At 32.2% G+C, this 25,576-nt stretch overlaps 1 protein-coding gene across 1 annotated transcript; it reads right to left on the reverse strand.

Annotated features, from left to right (window-relative positions):
- Window positions 1-1,010: 1,010 nt before the first annotated feature.
- LOC119071160 (protein naked cuticle homolog) lies at window positions 1,011-23,398 on the reverse strand. The gene is made up of 5 exons (XM_037175915.1): window positions 22,355-23,398; window positions 5,644-5,849; window positions 3,646-3,756; window positions 2,740-3,581; window positions 1,011-2,679 (listed from the first exon to the last, which is right to left on the reverse strand). Exons 1-5 carry the CDS (start codon window positions 22,416-22,418, stop codon window positions 1,767-1,769), a joined length of 2,136 nt encoding a protein of 711 aa, XP_037031810.1. The 5' UTR covers window positions 22,419-23,398; the 3' UTR covers window positions 1,011-1,766.
- Window positions 23,399-25,576: the final 2,178 nt, after the last annotated feature.

The following is a 25,576-nucleotide window of genomic DNA, read 5'->3' on the forward strand; positions in this document are numbered from 1 at the left end:
TTCGGTGACGTGATAAACTTCGATAGACAGTCTATATGTGATTCGTTTGCACAGTTTTTCAGTTCGGTTTATAGCGTTGATGCTGAGGTCTCAGATGATATTATCTATGACCCGTTCACTCATCAGTGTGATGATCAGGTGTCGGTTGACTCGTTTAGCAAAGAAGATATCCAAGATGCTATCAAGGGCTTTAATGTGAATAAGGTAGCAAGTCCTGACTCTATACCTATGATGTTTTTTATGAACCTCGCATTGTCTCTAAGTCTGCCTTAGATTTAATAAGTCTAATAAGTCTTTAATAAGTTTAATAAGTAAGTTTAATAAGTCTTTGTCGGAAATGAAATTTCCATCCGAATGGAAGGTTAGTTACGTGTCTCCTATTTTCAAAGATGGAAATAAAGAGGATGTAATGAATTACCACATATAAAAAGTCCACAGGAAAATGCGTTCGATTTCGATAGGCTGCTTTTCAAAAGAATCCCTCTTTCTGTCCTTGGATCAAACATTTTCGACACCCTTAGTAAACATGTCTTACCGACTCGAAGGCAATGTTATCGATAACGACTGAAATAACAGGAATTGGCAGGAATTAATGTAAATTGAAAGAAATTGACAGGAAGTACCAATATAAATTGAAAAGGAATTTAAAGAAATTGAATTGAATTGCGAATCCGGCAATTAGACGAGTTGCTCCGGTAATTGAGGTAATTAAACGGAATTGAATGGAATTAGAAATTGATTTGCCACCCTTCTGGCCAGTGGTTTCCCCCTCGATCCAGCACCTACTTTTCATATTGCAGATTTGATGTGAATGATCGCCTCAAAATATTAGGTCACTCATAAAGTATGTCACGCTTCAACGGAGGAAGGTGGTCCTGGACCAGTGTGACAGTCCATACAATTATTGTTTTTAAGTTTTCATACATTTTCGACGGGGATTCTAAAAAATGACGATTTCAGAGTGACATAATTTATGACGAAAATCAACGAGCACAAAGGAATCAACATAATTTTTCGATTAGGAAATCAGTCTTTTTATTTGCATCTGTATACAATTCTGAGTATATATTTTTGTTTAAATTTAAATAAAATCCTGCGTTTACAATTGTTTTCATGAATTTAAGCTCACCGAATCGATATAAAACTTTGTGATATTTAGTCAAAACGTTTTGTTTTTTCAACATTTACACATTCAATTTAATCAGAGTATATTTTATCTGCGAGCTAAAAATGCCAACATTCGATTATTTTTTGGATTTAAATATTAAGCCTTTGTATTTTTTGCGAATATAATTCGTTTCGGGTTGTTTTAGCTATTTGGAACAGTTAAATTTTCCTAGTTGTTTTCATTGTATAAATCGATTCAATTGATTTGATTAATATAAATTTTGCGTGGGATTTTTACATTTTCATATTTTTAAACGGAGTAAAAGTTGATACACAGTGTCATTATTAATTTACTTTTGTTTAAATTACGTTGAGATGAGTAGGAACTGAAGACAAATATTATTTTCATATGACATTTTCTTTAACCATTTCATAATTTATCTACTTATAATGATAACTTATAACGACAAATAGTCAAATCAAAAATTCTTTTTTTCAAAAAAAAAATCCTTCTCTGCAAACATATACAAAAGAACAAAAAAAAAATCTATAAATTAATTAATAAAAACAAAGAAAGAAAAAGGAAATTAAATTAAAACAATTTTAATAACGATTCCGCTTTTCCTCCCACCACCGCCATCTGTACACCCCGCGTCCAATCAAACATCGCTACCATTCTCAAAATGATGGAAATGATGATGGATGTGAATGTGTGTATTGCTATTCGTCGGCGTACCCGGTTGCTGATTCGACGTGGCCGTCGTTTGGCTACTTTCATCGGAACTGGCGCGCAGCAAATTCTCACACTCACTCGGATCGACGGTGATCGGTATCGATGCGTACTCCATCACTGGCCCTTTCTGCTTCATGTTGTCCGTGAGATTTTGGTTTTTGGTCGAGTTGCGCGTTGCCTTGGCCGCTTTCCGTGACAGGAGCGCTTCCTTGTTGAACGTCTTTTTCGGCGTTTCGGTGAATTTTTCCGTACATTTTTCGGTCATTTTCAATTTGTCCACAAAGATTTTCGTGTTGATCAAATTGTCGATGTTCTTCTCGTCCTTGACGATGTCTTTCATTTTGTTCTTGTTGTCTTCGTTGAATTTTAGAATTTTCAGATCGTTGGTCTTCGTCAACAATTGATCGCGTTCGTTCAGCCAATTTTCCACATGATTTATGGTGCGGGAAAATTTCTGCTCGGGCGTTAGATGAGGATTCAGTTGGTTTAGCATTGACATGTTCAGTTTAGCGTGCATGGAATTCAATTTGGTGTAGCCTTGGAGTTGTGGTGATGCTGTCAGATGAATTTCATTCGACTTGTGCTTCGCACGTTGCACTCGATTGTTGTGGTTTTGTAATATTTTCGGACTATTGACCACTAGCGCAGGCTGTATCGATGTAGCAACATTATTCGAACACATGGTAGCATGAAGAAATGAATCGTAGCCGCAACGATTTGCTTTCGAATGATTGTTCGATGGACTTTTCGAGTCTGTAATGGGATGCGGATGATCAACAGCAAATTTCGATATTGTGTGCGACCGATGACGATGTCTGGTGGGACTCTCGGTGGTTTTTCTGTTGGAAAAATGTTTTGAGTGAAAATTTGTTTGATTCAATTGAGTCAAATAGACTTACCCAGTAGATTGAAAACACAGTCGGTTTTTCTCCATACTTTCCCGGATGATGTCAATCAGGTCGTTTCGTCGCAGATTATTCAAGCATTCCTCAGCACCTTCAACCGGATTGCCATTGTTCATGTCATTCCGAAAACTGTTTTCGTTACCGACTGATAAACTCCTCACGCGTGCATGACAAGTCTCTTGAGCTTTCTGCTTCCGAGCTCGGGATTTCCGCAACACCTTTCTCGTACTGATGGGTTTGCATGGCACTGACACATCAATGAGTGGACATTGCATTGAACATTCTCTACATCCGTTTACTTCGATAATATCTTCATCGATCCGAAGATTCGGTTTTGCACAACATTTTAAATTGTTAATGGTTTCGTAGACGCTATCCTGCGTTATGCCACTCTTATTGATCGACATTTTCGGTGTGTTATTTGGACATTCAATTCCTTTCTTTACAGATTCTTCAGCTGAACAGGGTGAGATCTCTTTGGAAGATCGTATGCTACCAGTAGGGCTTTCGCTTATGTATAGATTACACTTTCCTTCTAATGCAGCCGCTGGTATCGTAGTAGTGGCTGTTGTAGTTGATGATACAGTTTTCGGATCATTTTTTCGTTTATTTTTATCCAGCGAATGATTTTCACTGCAGTCTTCATCATCAGACTGTATTAGTTTACGCGGTTTGTACCGTTGCTTCCTTGACGCAATTGCTGCTGATTTTTTGGTTCTCGATTTAGCATCGGGTGACACCGTTAATCGTACATTTATCGTTTTACTGCCACAATGGGGAACAACCACTGATTTTCCAATGGATTCATAAATCGTGTACACCAGACCAGCAATGTCCTTTTTAGTGGAGAAAAGCGAGTTAGTTTCCTAGTCATTCCTTTCTTAGATTTAGATTACTTACGTCTTTCGTGATCTTGCCATGATGGTGACCATCCAAATCATAAAATGTGAAAGAAAACTGCAACGGTTGAGATGATTTTCCTCCTTCCACAGACACATCACATGTAAATTCCTAAAATAGAAAGATTACCAATTTAATATCGCTGCTTCTTTGTATACAATCGGAACCTATATGTATGTCGTTCAAACAACTTGATCCCTACTATAAACAAAGCAGAAAACATGGACATGAAAACCGAAAAAAAAGACTTTACACACAAACCATCTGGTTCGGTTGACTCATATCGAAAATATGTGTGTGCTTCAATAAACCAATATTCATTCAATGAATATTTGATAAATCCCATAACCATTCATCAATAAATAAATCAAACGATTTAAGTGTTTTGTGTTGTTGCTTTATTGTTAAACATTATACCCATGTATGTATGTTGTAACACCGAACTAAAAACTACTATCAAAAAAATGGTAATATCTCTGTGTGATCTAAAATGTGTGTAATACGAAAGCATTTATAGATGTGGATTTAACGATTTATTCAATAAACATTAACGTCTATTCGATAAATTGTTCGGAAAGATCGATGTTCTAAACGAACCTTTTAATCGTTTAAAACTTTTTCTATAAGTCGGCAACGATATCATGTTGGTATACATGGAGATACTTTTTGATATCGATTGACATCTGCGGAAATAAATTCTATGTGACCCCTATGGCTCGGTAATACATCGGTACTTGAATAAAGTATCACAATGATACAGAACAGCCTGTATCAATAAAAGCGAGCGTCTGTTAATTTACGGATATACCCTTTATTAGGAATTGATTTGAATGAACTTTTATAGAAATTTTGGTCAAGAGTATAACAACACTCCCCTTATCGGATTCCTGAGGTGAATAAATACACGAAAACTTGTTCTTTGTTCGGCAAGTCTCGATTCTTTACCTCACATATCAAAAATCTAATATCTCATACCGTGGTGGTCGAAAGTGCTTTTCGAATTATGAAATGTATTTTCGTCGATGCATGTAATTCAGTAATATGCAACCATAAGTTATGGTCCATAACTACTGGTGTGTAAAGAAACTAAGTTCTGATTATTTTAGAAACTGCTTGCAAAATCAGCGAAAACTTTAGCTATCATTCCCCTTCTTTAGCGAAATTTGTATAACTTCATGCATTTTACATTCACTTATAATGAAGTAAAAGATTTTGTATTTAGCGGTTATTTAAACATAAGAAGTAACAGATTTAGTGATTATTAATAGAAGCGCTTTACGTTTCTCAACAGTTTTAGTCGATCATTTGATTTGATTTGGTTTGCAATTTCAAATGTTCAAGGTCTTTAATTTGGACTAGGTGAAGTCCCTTTTCCCCAAGCAATTTGCGTAGCCTTCCGACTAAACTTGAATTTGTCAACAGCATCTAAACCCGCTGAAGCCTGTGGCGGTGCACTTGTCAACAAATTCCATAATCTATTTAATTCCTAAATATTCCTAAAAATTCTATGAAATTCCTAAAACCTCCCACAGAATTATCAGCCTGAATTTGCTTCAGCTGTTTTTCAGCTGATTCACACAAACAATCAAAACTGTTATACGGTTTTACGACTACCACAAAAGGCGTAGCAGCTTCAACCGTATAAAAAATTTAGAATGTGTGTGGATCAGCTGAAAAACAGCTGAATCAAATTCATGCTGAAATTCCAAGCATTCAAAAATTTAGAAATTTTAAAGAAATTTTAAAGAAATTTTAAATAATTTTTAGGAATTTTATGGAATTACATTCCTGAAGATAGGCACTGTACAACAATAATTATTAGGACTATAATCCGAATCTGAGAGACATTAAGTTTGGACACTGATGACACATTTATATTAAAGTTCATTCATATTGCATATAGGACACACAAAATTTTTCTAAAAACTCTAGCGACATTATAAAACCAAACCAAACCAGTACAGAAAATCGCATCAAATCAAATTCCAATTTATTTACCTCTAAACATATTTTCTCCGTTGGCGTTTCGTCCAACAATTTTGTCTTAGTTGTAATTTTAACATTTTTCGGCGTACTTTGTGGACTTCTCATTCCGATTGGTTCTCGGTCACTGGTCATTAATAAATCTGGCGGTGCACTGCATGTTGACGGTGCTCGTAATGGATAAATGAGTTCTTCGGAATCTGTTGCGCACTCTTGTAAAACTGTAAAGACAAATGGAAATACGTTAATTATTTGTTTATTTATCAGAGAGTTAAATCCAACAAACATGTAAATTCACTACGTTTCAAAGCTATTCTTCAAATTAAAGTATGCAGAAAATGTTATCGTAAAATGCACTTTTAACCATTATAAAACCACTTACTCTGCCAGATCGTTTGTTGTTGTGTATTGAAAGAGAGAATATATTTTTTTATAAATAAAAGAAGCAGAGATCAGAATAATACCAGAGTAAGTATATCTCAAAGAAATAAGACGAAAGAGACATCGAAAGCGGTATAATAACAGTTCAACGCAACGATGGAAGAAAAAAAAAACAGAAGAAAAAGAAAAAAACGACGATAAAAAGACTAATTTCAACTCATAAAAATACTATATGGCGGTGTCTAAGTGAAGTCTTTTATTCACTGTGTTTTTTGATGGCGCGGCATTGATCGCGTTTTTATTTTTGAGAACACTGTACACATACACTTTTTCGAGAGAAAAAAATCGTTGAAACGAGTTTTTTTTATCCTTCTTTCATAAAATTCTTCTTTTATATAATATATTTAAAACTTTTAAAAGAAATAAAAAAAAAGATTTTTGTATTTGTTTGCTCGTAAATTCCGGTAGTGGAAAATATAAAATTAAAAGGAAAAAAAAATTATAATAAAAAGACATAAGAACGCTAATGGAAGCTTTAGTAATTATATTTAAAGACATATTTAAGATAAAATATTTAATCTGCGGCTGAAAAACATTTTACGATCAAAAAACAAACAGATTTGGTCGTCAAATCAAAGCGAATCATTTCGGTATAATATTCTGTGTTGTTGTGATTGAGAGAGGCGCCCCTCAAGGTTATTGTCTAGCAGACTTTTATTCTTATTTCGATACAGGGTGTAAATGAAGTTGTCTTATCTCAAACAGAACTACTAATTGCCCCTACAATTTATGGAACAACAAAGCGAACAATTGGAGAAAAAAATGGTCTTTACAAGTACTTCGCATGAAAGCAAAAAACAGTGAAAAGAATTTAATTTTAAGAAATTTATGTCATTGAAAACCTATCAAGGGAAAACAATGTACCGTAGACATGGATATCAGCAGCAGAGTTTGTTTGTAAGCATACAATAACTTCAGTTTCACTCGAGCAAAAAATGTGTGTACCTGACCTGGCACTTTTTTTTTTGACAGAAACGTTTTCTTCGAATTTTTTTTTTGCTCAGACTGAACAAGAGCTTGTTCGTAAGAGGTAAGAGGTAAGACATAAAAAAATGTTTTAGAACAATGCTACTTGAATAGAAGACTCTTTTCTTAAAATTATGAGATTGATATTGGAATAGTCTAAGGATAGCAACCACAGATTTCGCTGTGGTTTAAATGATTTTTATTGACGAGCTGAGCTTGCGACGAAAACAAGAACTACCCGATAGTGAAAATTACAATGTCCAAGCAATAATTGAAGTTTTCTCTACCTAGAACGATAAATACGTAAAAATAAACATTTTGGACAGAGGTGCATAATCTGCTATTACAATACAAGAGGGATGCGTTACGTCGATATAACAATTTCCAACCCATTATAAAGTATATTTTACTCGCCAAGACTTCCGGAAACGAATTTTTACGCTACGGTCATTGACGAAAGAGTTTTACTCCGTCTTATTTAAATAGCCTCAATACGAACAACACACACTCTACGGATAATAGCGGCAGAGTCAAAATGACCCAAAATTATATCAGCTAAATTTGAAGTTTTTGGACAAAATGATGTATGGACGACTTGTACATGATCAAAAATAAGGGGCACCTTCCATACATCACTTTTCGATTGGACCACAGGTACCACCCGGAACCACCTGGAACCACTTGCAAAAATCAAGCAAAATTTCGACTCTGCCGCTATTATCCGTAGAGTGTGTGTTGTTCGTATTGAGGCTATTTAGTCTTATTGTGTGTTCTTTGGATTTTAAGTTTAAATATTGTATCAAACTGTAAGCATGTTGCACCCTGTAGCATTCATTGATATTTATTCAGTGAAAACAAAATATGTAAAAATCGAATACAATCGCCGACGTATTACACATCATCCATAAGGAACATCAATTAACAACACAGAAGAAAAATTCATTTCACATAATAGCTACATTGTTTCATCTTTTTTTTTTCAAATGGTTTATTCAGCGGTTGCTGTCGGTAGAAATTACATAAACCAGATCTCTCAAGTAAAGTTAAAAAGCGTTTTCTCATTTTGTTGATAATGAAAAAGAAAAACCTCCTCCTACGCGTATTATCTCGACTGCCATCGAAACATTAAAGAAGAGAAGAAAAAACTATTCATCTTTTCGAAAACATTCTTGAAATGTACAAGTAAAGCGTATAGAAATCTTTATGGTTATAGACATTTGGATTGGAAATGGAACATCAAAAAGATGAGTGTTTTAAACAAATATATATTTTCTAAGAGAAATTTCATTTTTTTTTAGTTCGTTTAAACTTTATTTTCGTCATCAAAACCCATTTCGTATAAATGAATTAACATTTTAATAATTCTCAGAGTGTTCAGTTGTTGTGAAAATTCTTCTAATTGAATTAAAATGTTGAAGTTCGAATTATCGAATAAATTCTCGTCTATGACCTATTAAACTAGAATTTGTATATTATGGTTAATATGTTGACAGGGTGATGTCAAGTATCTTCTCTGTTTTTTTTTTATATTCTCTGCTTTGATATTTAAACCGACTATTAAAATCAAAATGGTATTTTTAACACATTTCTATTATATCGAAGATTTCCAGTCTTAATTTAGAATTGGGATTATTTTACTCTAGTTATACTGATATTTGTAAGGATATATAAATTACGGGTGGCTGTTTGTACTGGTAATACGATACTTTTTCGTCGACTAATAAAAACCAACAATTTGAAATATATTTGGTTGAAATTGTATGATCAAAGGTGTGTACCAACTTAAGTCAAGAAGTTGAACAATGAAGAAGAATAGTTTTTATAGATTAGGAGCCTCTGTGTACATAAGTCCTTCATAAAACCTCACTTTGAAATCTTTACTACGATATTACACTACGTGATGTGAACAACATTTTTTGTATGACTTTTAGGTCTTAACAAGAGTAGACTTAGAGTCTATCTCAGACATTATAGAAAATTTTTCTGAATTTGACAGACCATTCAACACTTTTTTTCAGATTTCTATTGTCATTAGGGACAGATTTTCTGCAATGTGTGGGGCTGAACTGAGGATACACTAGGCAAACCATTGATAGAGCCTTCGCTGAAAAATACCAAATATTGTTCGTATTGGGTTAAGTAGTAATATGGTATTAATGAGAGACTAATACGCGCCCAGGATCTACGTCTATTAACACAAAGAGTGTACAATTAATGAAATTTTAAACGAAACAATTGCATTAGAGCCACTCATGTCAACTCTTTAGTAACAATGTTAAATGGAAATTCTTTCAAAATCATCTTAAAGTGAAGAGGGAAGTACTCAGCATCAAGAAAACTAAAATAAATTTGAAAAGTTTTTCAAACTTTTATAACAGAACGGAGTGTTAAGAATAGATGACATAAAGCTATCTGAATTCATTTATGTTATTTTTACAAAAAAAAAAAATATATTAAATTGTCAACACAAATTGTTAAATGTGAGTTATTTTAGGATGGTAATGCGTTTTAATGAAACTGTCACATCTGATTATTAAAATGTGAATGTTTCCAAGTAAAAACAACCGTTGAGTGAGAAATTTTATTGAAAAAACTTTCTGACAATTAAAATGAAACAGGCGTCTGTCCCATTCACATTGTGATATGTTTGTTTTAGTTGAATTGGAGACATGGAAAAATAAAGTTTCTGATTTAGAAAAACAAAAACATATCGAACGCTCTCCGTTCTAAAAAAAAGTGGGTTTCATTGACAGCCACGACAGCCATCACTGAGCAGAAGGATCAACGTATACATCAACGTCGGAAAAGACTTCGATTTAAATTAACAAAATGTCTAAGCTCATTACTGGATCATGTCTTCAATTTGTACAACGACGCCGTGTTCACGGTTGAAATAATTTACTTATTCACACCGAAAATCCAATTATACAGTCAGACCGCACTTCATAATGAAACAAATTACACTGACGAGCTCCATACAATATTGTACGTGAATCTCTGGGTCCCCCTTCGCTGTTTACGTATACTTTCCTTATATATATATTTGTACATGTCACGTCACTTGAATCAAATACCATGACATGATGGATTAACTCCTTACAACTTATGCCATGGGCATACAAAAAATTGTAGCAAAATTATTTACTCCCTGAACGTAGTACGCTCTTTTACGAAATTTGAAAATAATATTTCTACAAGTGCTGCACATAAATCAATATCCGTAAAACCATCTACCACTCTACAAAATGTGAACTCATAGTATCGGCCTGTCGCAGCTCAAACTCCCCAAAAAGTTTCGATTTATTTTTACGAAATGTTTGTGTTAAACATTCACGGTAAGCGAACGCATCGCTTTTCATAGAAGTTTGTCGAATGACAAGTACATAAAAGCCACCCTCATAACCAATGCGAAATGTATATGAATAAATACAGATAACACCCATCCATCCATCCCAGTAATAATGGAATCTATTATTGTGTTGTCGAGTTTTTTTCTTCTTCTTTGCCTCTTCACTGAGGAATTATGTTCAAGTTTTACGTATCCATAATAGACACAAAATGCGAATTTAATTCGAAATTCCACTTTGGGTATATTGACAGACATCTCTAGTGTGTTGTGTGCCTGAGCTTATGGGGTATAGAGGGAAAGGAAAATTGGAATTAAATGTTATGTCATTCAATCCTCTAGGGGATGGTGTGTCTATTTTTCCCGTTTTATGTGGTGGATGAATCGGTTTTTGTGTCGAGAGTGTGTTGCTGGCATATTGTGATTGAATTTATTTTCGCTGTAAATGTGTATTCAGTTTGGGTTGAAAATATTTCGATAGCGTTTTAAATTGATTTATGGACCACACCTTAAATGAATGAATGGGAATGCTTGAAGGTGGAAAAGAAAAATTGTGATGAGTAAACAGTAATCGGTATGAAGTACCGTATTGCGGTTATTTATGTCATTCGTAAATGTCTTCCTCTCAAAATATTTTGGTTTTCCTCAACGACATTCAGTCGTTCTTTAAATAAAATGAAACAAATTGCAGATAATTAATAAAATTTGCGATACACTCATTACAAATTGCCATGCATAGCGATTAGACCGAAAGTCAACCCAACAAATTTTGTAGGTGTGTATACGCACAACCGACAATCCTATAATATCTTGTCGTGTTGTAATAAACCGTACCACACAATTTGCTAGAAAAAAGGAAAACGAGAACGAAAATAGTTCTGCTAATTGCACTATTTTCCCATTTATATAAACGCACTCTGTAATTAATTTGTTTGTTCACGTACGTTAATACATTATATCCTTTGTACAAAATAAAATATTATTTTAGTTATGACAACTCGTCTACGAAACCATTACGTTCTATAACTCACGGTTAATATTAATCTGTCACCGTGAACACTTGTAGCATAAAGTATTTTAATTAACTCTGATGTTTAATTAAAAATGTTAGAAAAGAAAGAGAAACTAAGAAGCTGTACTTTAACACGTGTCTTAAATAGACATTTTAATATGCTACTGATTGCAAACGAATGTAATTAACTTTACGGTGCTTTTGCTTCTTTTACTCTCAGCATTAAGTGTTGACTAATTTTTCTATGCAGAGAAAAAGTTAGTTCATCACACGTATGGAGCATGAAGGAAAAAATTTCGAGAAAGTGCATAATAAGTTCGTTTAAATGCTTGAGGAAAAAAGGTTTCTTTAGTCTGACATTTTTGTGGGAAGATAAAGATTAACTACATTGAACTTTTGGTTGAAAGAACTCGAAAACGCGTATCAAAAATCTCTAAAAACGGCTGTGAAAATGTCTAGTCAATGTTCTGTTATATATCAAAATATTTGCTAAAACAAACTAAGTAAAAGAATTTGCATACAAAACATTTGAACAAAAGAAGTACCAGATTTAATGAATTATATCGCTATACACTCTTCCCTGTAAACGGTCTGTAAATTTAATGAAATTCCAACAAAATTACAATTTACTCATATGTGGGTTGCATTCATTTAATCCAATGTTTGCATATCGCATTTTTGAACCAAGCTTCAATAAGATTTTCAATTTAATTTTCGAATTTATTTTATGTAAGTGACCGATCATAACCTTTACGTAATATATTTTGTGTCAACCTTCCTATATTGTGTTATATTATACATTGAAGCTAAATCTATACGAAATTGTATGGTACAAGAGTATAATCTCTTCGATTTCGTATAATTCAGAGCTTTGCAAAAACTTGTTTTACTCAGTCTCTAAATATTTACATTAATATTCTGATAATGCTTGCTATGAATGTGCTCTATGAGACCGAATAGTTGTATATAGTTAAGCTACATTCTTTGTTCTTAGCGGCTCTATGGGTTTTCAATTCAATTAGGAATTACTTTCGCAAATTTTACATTTTTTTGTGTGTTCAATTATGTAAAACAAACATAAGTTAAGGATACAAAAAATACAAAACTTTGCACATTCATTCAAAAATGGCAATAATATCAGCAAAAATGAATAATAAACAAATAAAAATTTATGATCTGCTAAATTTTGCCGGGTTATTAAAACAAATTGCCGTAATATCAAGAAAAAAAAATCAATTTTGTGTCTATACGAAATGTAACACCTAAGTTTAATGGTGTTAAATTCATGCAATAATTCCATTGACACTTACATCAGAATTTACACCTTGCATCTCCGGTTGAGAGAGTAATAAAAATTTAGTTCGATATTATCAGATGATACCGGAAGTCTTATGCTTTCAAACACCGGTATCCTGACCGAAAATAAAAATCTGACGAAAAATTTCTTTTAAAGAAAAATGAAGTGGAAAATTTCCATATCGAAATATTTCAGTGAAATTCCTATAGATTTCGATAAACGCCGTCGAAAACTCTTATTGTGTATAATTCATTCATCGTTTGAATTCAGAAAATCAACCACACTCCACACTTCAACACCGACTACATTTACTAACAATTTATGTACTCTTTCAATGAAATCGGTTTCTAAAAATACTTACATAAAGTAACATTTTTGATAAAAAAAATGTTAAAAAGAATTTTCATCTTTTTCAAATTTATCAAACGGTATATTCGAATACGTTATATAGATTCCATTCGAAGAGTATAGTGTACGGATACCTAGTAAATAGTATACTACATTTTAATATTCCAAACGATTAATGTGATTTTCGTGTCAAGCAAGATAGTTCGATATATTTTTCGATTAATTTTGTTGTTTATTTATTTTAAAATAACGAAAATTATATAGCCGATAAAACGACAATGTTTATTTTATGATTTTTTTTTCTCTCTTTCTTTATTGGTGTATAATGGGCAACGACCATAATTGTGAGTTCTGGTTTTTCTGAGTCACTTTTTACTATTGACTATTAAAAATTATTTTATTTTATTGTGGTAAATCTAACATCATTCCCAGACAATCTGCTATAGAGTTTGTTTATTTCGAAAAATAGAAGAAGAAGAAAAATTGGTTTTATTGAACCCATTTATAGGGTAATTCAAATGTGGTTTCGGTTATGGACTAGTCATTTTTTAAGTTATATAAAACTCGCATTTTACACGTTCATTTATTAATAGAATTCCTTCGAACGGAATTTGTTTGCTAAACACCTTGATGCATTACGTTTATGGTTCTTGCAAAGAACAAAATTACTCTTTTTATCTCTGTGAAATTACAAAGCCGAAAAAAAATCCACATTGTTGATAACACCACCAATATTAAATCTCATAAAAGTTAAATGAAGCATATCAAATCTATAATGAATAATGTAAAATAATTTGCTAGATATATATAACAGGGAAAGCCATTATAGCGTGACTAGACTAATCTTCGTTATTGTTTTTGTAGCCAATATAAGCGTATAGTGAGCTAAAGGTGTTTTTTTTTGTACAATTCATATATACATAAAATTAATTGCAAAAATATCTTTATATCAAAAGGAGCGGTATGTTCGTTTGATTTTTGTTGATGTCGAATGGGAGAGCTGTAGATAGAGTGTAATGATGTGTGCTTTTATACATAAAATGTATATATACCTAGAGTAAACTGCATCCACATGACCATTATAATGTGTAAAATAAAATTTATAATAAATTTTAAATTACGCGAGACCACGGGATAATTCAATTGGCAAAGCGAATTTTTTTTTTTATTTAGAAAATAAAAATGAAAAAGTTGTGGTTGACTTTACTCGTCGGTACATCATTTACGATGAAATAAGTTTTTTTTTGTATTAATCCGATGGTATATGGTAAAGCATTATATGAGTTTACGCTGCGAATCAATGCAGTTGACTGACTTACGCTCGAATGTAATAAAATTTTGTACGGTTAATTGTACTGAAAAATCAACTTGAAAACATTGATAGAGCCATTATTATTCCCATTCTCTCATAAGATATATATATATATCTGAAATTTATTACTTGTTTTTCAATTTGAAATGTTGATCTTACCACGTCTCTGAATGCCTACATTTTATAAATATGCTTATAATTAAAATATTGAATAAATAATCGAAATTAGGTTTTGGATTTTTTTTCTCACTCGACTCGAAGATATGCGTACATATGGCTGGTTTGATGTTGATACAATAATTTAGAGGTTTTTTTTATTTTCCTTTATTTAAATAAGTGTAGTGAAACACATTCAGAAAATGAGTGAAAAAACACTTGATTATATATGTAAGTGGCGCGCAGACCACAAATGAAAATTTTCGAGATCTGTTTTTTTCAGAATTCATAATTGATATAGACACGAGTCTGTCTGTAATTTCAATAAAATGTATAGTGTATGTGGTAATAAAAATGTTTTCAAAATTAACTCTAAATTCCATTTTTTTTAAATTTAAGATACATAATGTACCATATGGAGCGTATGCTACCACTAATGAAGGAAAAATATTTGGTGAGACCATATAACCCAATTTCTTTTTTTGTACAAAAACATTTAGGAATGGTAGTGTTAATTACATGTAATTACCCGGAAAACGGCATGGTGCGACGCGAAAATATTTCCATACTTATTGAGATATATCGAAAAATCACAAAATTTTAATCGAGTTTTGAAATAAAGGGAAATGATACTTGAAATCTGTTTTAAAATTACTATTTGTACACCTTCTCGAAAAATGTTCGTTAGTACCAATCAACATGGATTACATAACCACTTTGAAATGATAGATCTATGAACTGTAGTACATCTCCTCGAAAAATGTTTTAGCACCAATCACCGTAGCGTTACACAACCACTTTGAATTTTTAGTCGCTCCAGTTGAGATTCACTTTTACGAAACGTTTGGTCAATCAGTTCAATTTAAAAACAAATTTGAAACTACAACGACCTATGTAAAAAACTAGTATACCTCATAATAATAATCAACAAATTCCCCATAAAATACGAAAGACGACGACCTCGTGAAATCATTTTTTATATGATTTTTATTTGTCGGTTAAATTTAAGTAAAATTTTATAGGAAAATATACATAAAAAGAATACCCATGCCGACAATAATAATAATAATTTTTTTTCCAACTCAAACTCAAACAAGGCTGCATGTAGAATATACATACAGTTCAGTATTGCAACAACAATATAAGAAAAGAAAAAAAAACAAGAAAATGCAGCCATGCTATATTATATGAACGAAGAATATTACAGCAACATGAAAGCAAACTGGAGGAAGATAATACAGAAGATGCCGATACGAGATTGTATGGGGTTTGAACTTTGAAGAATGAACCGAGGATTTTTAAGTGTTTTTTTTTTACTTCTTCTTTTTTTTTTCTTCGTCATACAATTTAATATTATTTCTCTTCATTTTGCTTGTATTTTATTTCTTACGAAATGTATTGAAACGAGTTGTTTTGAAACGGATGGATTGATGGTTTTGACTGGGTACTGGTACTCATTATGTATGGGTTTTCTTTTCCATTCGGAGACCGTTTGTAGAGGTTTGAATTGTCGATTACGCTGGTAATGTTGTGCAATTTCGTGTCACTGTCCGACAAATCGAACATCTGCCTTTATAGATTCCAAACTGTTATAGAAATGATGGCAAAACAATTTGCAATTTGAAATGTGGTTTCTTGTATGAAATGTTATTTGAGACTGACTCTTCTATTTCTAGATTATAAAACGTTCAGAATGCAATTCATTCATTGCGTCAACAGAGGAAAGACATTTTTTCAAACTTTGTTTTCTTTCCGAATTCTTTTCATTTAGAACTGCCATACTCAGCGACATGATTTACTTCAAAGTTGTCTTCAACAATGTCGGGTTTACTTAGGTAAAATGGTTACGACCAACATAAAAAAAATAGAAATTCAAAGAATAAAAAGTTTATGTTTGAAATTTTGTTGTTAAATAGAAGATTATTTACGGTCGGAGAGTTTCGGTTTTTTTTATAAATCTGATATATCTGTTTATTCATGTATATGATACATGGTCGGTTTGTAGTTTAAAATGTTCCTACAATGAAAGCACAAAGTTTTTTTTTGTTGTTGTTTGTGAATCGAATTGTGTAAATTGAGAAAAAAAATAAATTTAGGTTTCCTATAGAATACTAGAAATAATTGGAATTTTTGCCTTTGATTTTGTCGACCTTTTTCGTTTCGCCGTAAAGTGTAACCAATCGATTTAACTGTCTGAAGATATGTATTCGGCATGATTAAATAGAACTCTAGTCTGCGTGGAAAAACTGATTGGATGCGGATGACGATTTTAATGTCCGATTGCATTGATGAAGAACACGAATGTTCATCAAATAATTTCGCAGCCATCGTCAGAACAATCCATATATAATATTCCATATTTAACTGGCAAAAATAAATCATAGATTTCTGGTGTGGCTGACACATTACATGATTGCAAATTGTTAAAATAAAAACTTGATGAAGAACCATTTCTCGAAAAGTTAATCTGCACAAAAAACTGATATTCAAATGAATATAACGAGACGGATTTTTTAAGCGATTAAAGGCATGCTGCTAAATTTTTTGTTAGACGAATTGAACCGGTTACTGAACATATGCTGCCACAGATTAGTTTCTGGAATGTGCGATATAATTCAAAAACTCGGTAATCGATCCTCTCGACCAAATGTTTTTTTTATAGATATTCTACCGAAGACTTGAGCATGGAGTTATCAATGCAATATTCAGCAAAATATACCAAATTCGTATTCTACCAGTGACGAATCTTCAAATCTTCATGGTGTTACTAACCGTGTTACTTCCACTCGAACGAAATCAAATCAAATTTTATATTTTTTGTCTGCACGGTCTACACTCTACACCAGCATTCATTTGCTTCCATTTTATTTTATTCAACATTTTTGCAGTTACCAGTTATTACAACAATATATTCCTGCATACCACACGAATAATAATATTTGAATATTTCAAATATGGTAAAGTTCATATGTACATATGTGCCCTTTTATCTCTTTCGTATTAGTGATGCATGACTTGGCACATTCTCTGATTTTCTGAATAACAATTTAATGAGTGAAGATCTTTTCAAATCGAATGGTATATTATAGAGATGTGCTTGAATGAACACTGAGGACGGTAGCATATATAATTTCAAAGTTGTTTAGATGGCAAACTTGCAAGTTTGAATATATCTTTTTTGTAGTAAATAAAAATCGTATCCTCACGGCTATACAACAATCAATGTCAATCAATCAGCGCCAATTAAACGTTTTAAAGGAAATTCTGTCGAAATCTATATAGGTAAACTTGTTTTAAATTTATTCACGACAGAGACTGAAAAAAAATGATTGAAAATAAAATCTTGTTAATCTCACATAATATTAAATGAATAAATGTCTGTCTTATCAATGCGCCAATGCGCGCAAATATTCAACGGATACACAATTTAAATAACTTTACTGTCAAGGCAAAACTATAATCGACGTTTCCATCTTACTTATTTTTTGTACCAGTCTCGAGTATAAGCTTAACGTATATAAGAAATAGTCAATCTGTTAAAAAACAGAATTCTATTCGCCTCAATATCTCTGACTGGTACACTTCAATGCAATACAACAATTAAAAAAAAAACCAACAGAATGTTAATTTCGAAATTCTTCTACTGTGTTTAGTGTCAAGTAATGTCTGAACCAGTAATTTATCATGTCAAATTTGAATAGATCGCAAATTTCTGATTATTTTTTCTTCCACAATATATAAAGCGCAAAGTCATATGTTCGGCTTTTATCTAATTATCTTTTAATAAAACGAGTTCATGTCTTAGAAATAATAATTTGAAAAGGGTATAGATATAAGACGTAAGATATAAATGAATTTCGAGATGTTTATGAATGACATACAAGTTATTCGTTGAATCGACAGATTGAACGATTAGACTAGCGCTGGCTGGTTGACTGACTGTATATATACGAATAATGTTGTTTATAATATTGAGATTTTAAGTTTTCGTTTGATAGAATGAACTCTAATTATAATTGTTGAAGTCAAGACTAAATTATGAATAACAGAGACTGAGTGGAAATTGGAAATTCCCAAATCAGTCAGTTTAATTGCTTTGATAACGCTCGCGGCTCGCCTCAATTTATTTATGGATGCAAAACCATTTTAAAAATAACCTAAATGTGATAAACACACCACCAACTAAATGAACTGTTTACAAATCTAAATGTGATAAAACCGTAAATTTTCGAATACTATACGTCCGTAACAGATATCAGTATAACATTTGAGAGATTGAGAACAACCAAAATTATCTTTTCCATTTTCATTTTTCTATACAATTTTTTCTTCTTCTCCAAATGCAGCCTGTCCTCACTGAACATGAACATCAACAATGACTATAACATTGATTTTTTTTCTATTTATTTGTAATGTAACAACCTTTTTAGGACCGAACTCTCCTTTTCTTTTAACGCATAAGGCACTTTGTATACATATTGTCGGTATTTCCTTTGTCGCAAGTCTGTAAATGCCGACAAAACGGACTTTTTCATTATAATATATATTCGAAAAATTATATACACAACACACTGTGCTTATGCCTATACGAAATCTATGTTGTTAACTTTTATATGACGTGATATAAGCTACGTTATATTATGGACAAGTTTTATGTGCGCCATATAAGTGTGGAAGTGGTGAACGATAACCAATGCAGCGAACTGGTTTCAAAGAAAAGTCGGTACATAATTTTTTTTAAACTTATTGTGTAAGTGTTGGTTATCAGTTTGTTATTCCAGAGGTGACGATTATCGCGTTTCTAATCTAATTGAAAGAAATTTTCTAAAAGAAAATAAAAATGTAGTTTTACGTAGACCACACGAGTTTTAACTTCATTTCCTATCGTCAAGATATGTTTGTAACAATTGGAATATCATTCTTTTTCCATACAAATAAACTCAATTATCAACAACTGTATCCGATCGAAAACAGTATCGACTTGTAGCAGAAATTCTTCTTTACGAAACAAATTCCCTTCTTCGTAAACATCGCATCGAAGTTAGTCAATAGTTGGTACAGTCAGTTATGTTTTCTTTGTAATCATTTTCAACTTTCTTGTGGTATTAGTAGTGTGTGATTCGGTTGCTATTTATTTTTGAAAAGATTTTTCAAAGGTGTATACAATCGTTCCTATGAAGGTTGGCTACATGGAACGAAAGTTGTTGTTAATTCATGAGACAGTGTAAAAATAAGTAAAAAATAATGATTTTTCTTGTTGTAGCAGAAAATGTATCTGTGTAATAACTAAATAATAACGGTCTCACTACGTCGACTATAATTTTATTTTCAGTAAATGAATACGGTTTGGTATTTCTTAATGAGTAGGGAAAAAAATCAAATATTAATTTGACGTGCAGATCATATATATACGTATATACTGTGTATTGCATGGAGAAACTGTGTGTATACGTATTCTAGTAACGTACACTTTAGTTATGTGCATACCTTGAAAGATAAATATTTAATTCAATCTATGCCGCACCGACAGCACATGGTTTACTTAGAGATCATATATATATGTGACATGTTCTTTATTAAATGATTGATTGGAATTTAATGATCCGCGAATACCACTTATGATACAGATATTAATTGGCAATTCATCATTCTCTTAAATCCACAAAGTGACAGTTTCAGCAATGATAAATTGAATTTATGTTATCATTATATGGGTAGCAGCATATGAGCCCCACGTTAGCTTTCATTCATTTCATATTAGCAATTTCACATCAGATTAGAGGAAATTTGTTTGTGGATCTTTTCTATTGTTGATTGGAAACTGCAATTTTGTTTAGTTAGTCTGTTTCATACATAGATTCCAGAAACTGTACCATAAGGAAGCTTAAATTCAAGGGTAAGTTAGTGGTTCCGATTAGCAGTCTAGGAGTCTAGTTCATTGGTTAAAATATAAATTGGAAACATCCTGCGATTATACAAAAAGTCCCACATTAATTACTGTAATTTCTAGCCACATTTTTGCCTTGAATACGCTCCTCGTGCATCATTTTCACCGGGGAAAATAATATGCTTTTGTGCATTCGCTATACATTCTGATAACTAATATATCTGCCCATATACTTACAGCTTTACAGTTTTACAAATGACATAAATAGAGGACCTGTACTGATACTTGCAATATATTTTCTTCACATTTCGTACCTTTCAGTTGACCATGGAAGGGACACCATTCGATAAACGAGGACAAAATTAATTTATTGCATTTTCAATGTTTCCTACATGAAGCAATATTTTTGGTGGAAGTAGCAACTCGTTACGTTTTTTTTTACAATTATTTGGTATCTGATGCTAAACTGTGCCTTGAAGTACAATATACTGAGGAATGAGACAAAAAACATGGGAGTAATTAGAGCAGATGAAGTAGTAAAAGGCAAAAACTTGTAGACCTGGTAGTGGTAATAGACTCACATCAACATATCAGGAAGTAATTCTGTTTCTCATTTTCATCCAGTAAATGAATTTTTTTTATCAGATCAACACAGAGATTGGAATAGTTTCTAACGAATATATTCTTCGTTCAAATTGTTACGAGCGCCCTTTGTATTTGTGGTTCGACGTACTGCCTTGGATCTGTAAATTCCTATTTTATTCCTATTTCAATCGGCTGTCATATGTTATCGACAAAGACAGCAATAATAAACGACAAGCTTTGACTAATGCGGTCTCATATAGCAAAAATCATGTTCTAAACAAATGAAGTAAAAGATTTCTGAAATCAATCTATGAAAATCTTCCATCAAATGAAGTAGTAGTTTCAACAATAAAACTGTTAATATGTTGCCGTCTGTGACAGGTTGAGGTAAGAACATATAAACATGTACTGTCGTACCAAAATAAAGATTTGCAACAAACAGAATGAAAATGAGACTAATTTTTGTTCAGCACAATCGAAATATAGTAAGGAAATTTAATAGACGGGTCTTTGTAACTCTTATGTTCGTAATAATTTAATCGACTCGCAACAAGCCAGATCTGGTGTTAGGGAATCTCGCGCCGCGTCATTTACAATAACTCACAAAGTGACATCTTCCTTATACAAAATGTGTCAAAATGTGAATTATTTTGAATGACGCGGCGCGAGATTCCTAGCAACCCCAGATCTAATTGCTTATTTTTGTCGAAGTTGTAAATAGCCATTTTTAAAGGTATTCCTGAAGACTCTACAACTCTAGAGAAAATAAAACCGAATTTAATCCTGGTATCTTTGATACAGTATGTGAACCTTAACTGACTGATCTTCATACTTGTGAATAAGAGTATTTTAATTTTGATAAAACTGACGTCTTATTCACATAATTGGGAAAAACCTACGAATGTCGGTATCTTGAATTTCGTCTGATCTTTGAACTCTTCGTTATTTAAAACGACTATGCAGGCTCAATTACATTTTTTTGTTATACAAATAACGTTGAAATGATGATACCCTGTTACACTGAAAAATAGCTAAATCGACACATCGAAAATCTTTTTATCTTCAAATGTATACGGGGAATGTGGCGATATGATCACCCGAAGTTGAGATGAATGATATGTTATATGATGCAAAAATCCTTCATTTAGCAATAAAAAAAACTAACAACTTGGGGGGTCCGGAGACTATCGAATAGAAGTCGAATTTTGATCTTCTGAATTCTTCATAAAAAAAGAAACTTTATACAAGGAAAACGCGTGAACGTTTCTTCACCAACCAGTCGATATATGTACACCGCATTTATTCTCGTTTCGTATATTTGCTTTGTTTGTTCCGAGAACCTATCAAATATTACAAAAGGATTTTTTTTTTCTTACCTGAAAACTGTTTGTATCCTCCTAAAATCTTATGCTTCCACCATTTTACGATATTTCCCGCCATGTTATAGATCACCCACTGGTTTCATTTACTCAGATAAATGGTGTTGAATTTTTATATATATGGGTATAACGTGTATAAACAAAAAAACAAAATCGTGCGTAGTTCCTAGATAAAGTTCTTATACGAGTTTTGTCTTTTCGTTGTCTTCTTTGTAATTATAAGATTCTTTTTAATGGCCACATTTACAATGTTCTTTTAACTATTTCCAACCACAATAGCGATATGTTTTGTCTAACACAATAAATTTTTGTTGTTGTTGATAATTTCCGTTCAACTATCTTATGAGCACGATTCGATACACTAAATTTATTTTAAGTGCCATATGTTTATAAAAATTTCTTTTGATAACTTCGTCTAACAGCTCAAACGTTCTTTAACATTAAGATTATTAGATTTTGATTAGACACTGCAATGAACACATTAAGAACATTAAAAATACACACTTCAAAGCATCTCATTAATTATTTTTTGCGGCCAAAAAACCTTTGAAGAAGCCCAAATAAATTTTTCAAGAAAAATATACGACGATTTCCTCACAAACTTTTAACCAAAAGAAAAAAAAAAGTTAAACATCAAAGGAATAACCGAAATATATGAAAAATATAATGTTGGCTATATAAACGGATACATAACGCAGCTACATAACTACGTGTGCACCAATGGGTTATACAATATGATATCAAAAAATTATCTATTTTCATTTAATAAAGTTATCTCTCTTAAACAGCACAATCGAATGAAAGTCTATTCACAATTCCATATTTTATGATAATGAATGTTTGGCAAAATTAACCGAAATATACACAAAAAAAAACTTTTCTCCCAATTTGATTGAAACGAGAATATCATTCAAGAATTGTAGTATTTCTTTCTTTTCCTTTCAGCATTACACAGAAGAAAAAAAAACTATAGGTTGGGTTGTGTTTGTAAGACACGCGAGACCACGTCCAACCTTTACGAGATTTACAAACAAACTGAAATGCAAGAATGTTGTTTTGCTTTGGGTTAGTATTATATACGCGCTCTCGTCCGCTCGTACAATATTTACATCGTGTCGTCTATATGGTGAACGTGAATGAGTTTCATAATATTTTGTGAGTATGAGTATTTTCGTGGAAAATTTTATTGTACTAGACAGACTATGTTTTGTAGTAGATTTACGATGTGCAGTTGTATATTCTATAATGAAGATCATTGACATTACAGCGCATAACAGATTAATTTGAAAATTGTGTTGATGCTATTTTCACCATTTCACCAAATTTATTGATCGCAAATGATTGTATACGAAATGAAAGAAAAATTTATTGAACTGTTGATCTGAATGGAATATTTTAGTACATTGACGAGTATTTAATCAAATAACGACCGACATATATTATTATGTGTTCATCTCATAGAGTTACACTCGAGAGGTGGCATGGTGGCGCTGTCGATCAAAGTAAACCACAAAAATATATGGGAAACCAGACATGTTCAAATAATTACAGCGTCACCTTGGCACCTCTCGAGTGTAACTCTATGGTTCATCTGTTAGGTTATAGTTGGGCGAGTTGGGCTGTACATGCGCTACAATTTGTCATTGCATTCTATGAACTGTAATTGCAGTGAAGTCGGTTCACAAAAACAAATAAAAAATCACATTTGAGCGTTGGTTTCCCTATTGTATATCCATAACTTAGTCAGTGTAACAGGTTTGTAGGAGTTAGTGTAGTAGACAGTTTGAAAACATTGCATTTTCCTGGGCATCAAATAAAATGCTGTGAAAGCTGTGAAAATTCAGAAAGTCAAAATGTGTAAAGCTTGAAATGTTGTCGGCCCGGCAAAAATAAGCTCCGTCAAAGAAAGGAAATAGGAAAAAGTACGTTGATGAGTAAAAGATTTCTTCCCAATCTATAATTTACCTCACATCAAACAAACGTTGCTTCCTAGGAGATATTAGAATTTTTTAAAGGTCTATTCGGTACAGTATCTTTATCAAAGTTTCAAATGACGAAAGGAAACGCGAAGGAATGTTCTATTTAGAGTTCTATTCACTATAATATTCTGTAGAAAAATGATGCGAAGTCCTGTGCAAAGTGAAAATTACACAAGTTCAAAATTGTGTATGAACCAACGCACATAATTTCTAATGGAAACGAAATTCTTGGCTCTTGCTTAGACTGTAAGATGAATGTAATGTGTCCAACAATTTTTTTTGTTCTCATAAATAAAATCTACTACCGCAGTCTGCAACACGACTTCATAATTTTAGTGATACATCCGAGAAAATAATAAAAAAAAAATCCGATATGTATCTTACACACATATCCATAGCATATTATAGAGTGTCTCTACATATTTTCACCAAAAAGTAAACGAATAAAATAAAAGCCTACAGCGAGATAACATTTTATGAAGGTAGGTATATTCCACTTACGAGTTTTTTTTTATTCAACATGTGTAGTAATAATAACAGTCATATATACCCATCTATTCGTATTGTATTATATGGTAGATCTTATGTTTTTAAAAAAAAATGTGGGGCGGTTTTCTACTTATTTCCTGCTAAAAGAAAAATAATAACCCAAAATCTACCGTACGCACTACAAAAAAAATCATAATAAATGAAGTAGAAAAGTAAAATTGCCCTTAACATACATTACTGATCACTATGAATGTGTCGCAGACGAACAATAAATAATAAGCATATGTTAAGGGATGTGCTCAAGATGGACAAGTGAACTGTTTTTCTAAGAAGTTCGAAGATAGATTATGGTCTACCTTTGTTTAGCAATATGGTCTGCAAAGTAAAACATTGCTGAATCCACTGAATATTAAATTTAAAGATGGGTTCACAGGTGATACAAGATACTTACAAATAAATTGCTAGATGTACAAATCCACAGTAATTTTATGATAGTGTCAAAGAAAAGGCCGAAATACACATAACGCATCCAATTTAGCCCTTATATAAGTTTTTGTTCATTTAACACGAATGCTATTTGAGTATGTTGGCAGTCTTTCTATACCACATTGATCAAATACTCAATGAAAATATTTGTTTGGTTACAAAAACCCTTTCGGTATGCACAAGTCTGATCTAGAACACTGTGCATATAGAATGGAACTAGAAAAACTACAAAAAAATGCTGAATTCATCTAAATAAAAAAGCTCA

The sequence above is a fragment of the Bradysia coprophila genome (genome assembly GCF_014529535.1).
Source record: "Bradysia coprophila strain Holo2 chromosome IV unlocalized genomic scaffold, BU_Bcop_v1 contig_144, whole genome shotgun sequence".
Taxonomy (NCBI): Eukaryota; Metazoa; Arthropoda; class Insecta; order Diptera; family Sciaridae; genus Bradysia; species Bradysia coprophila.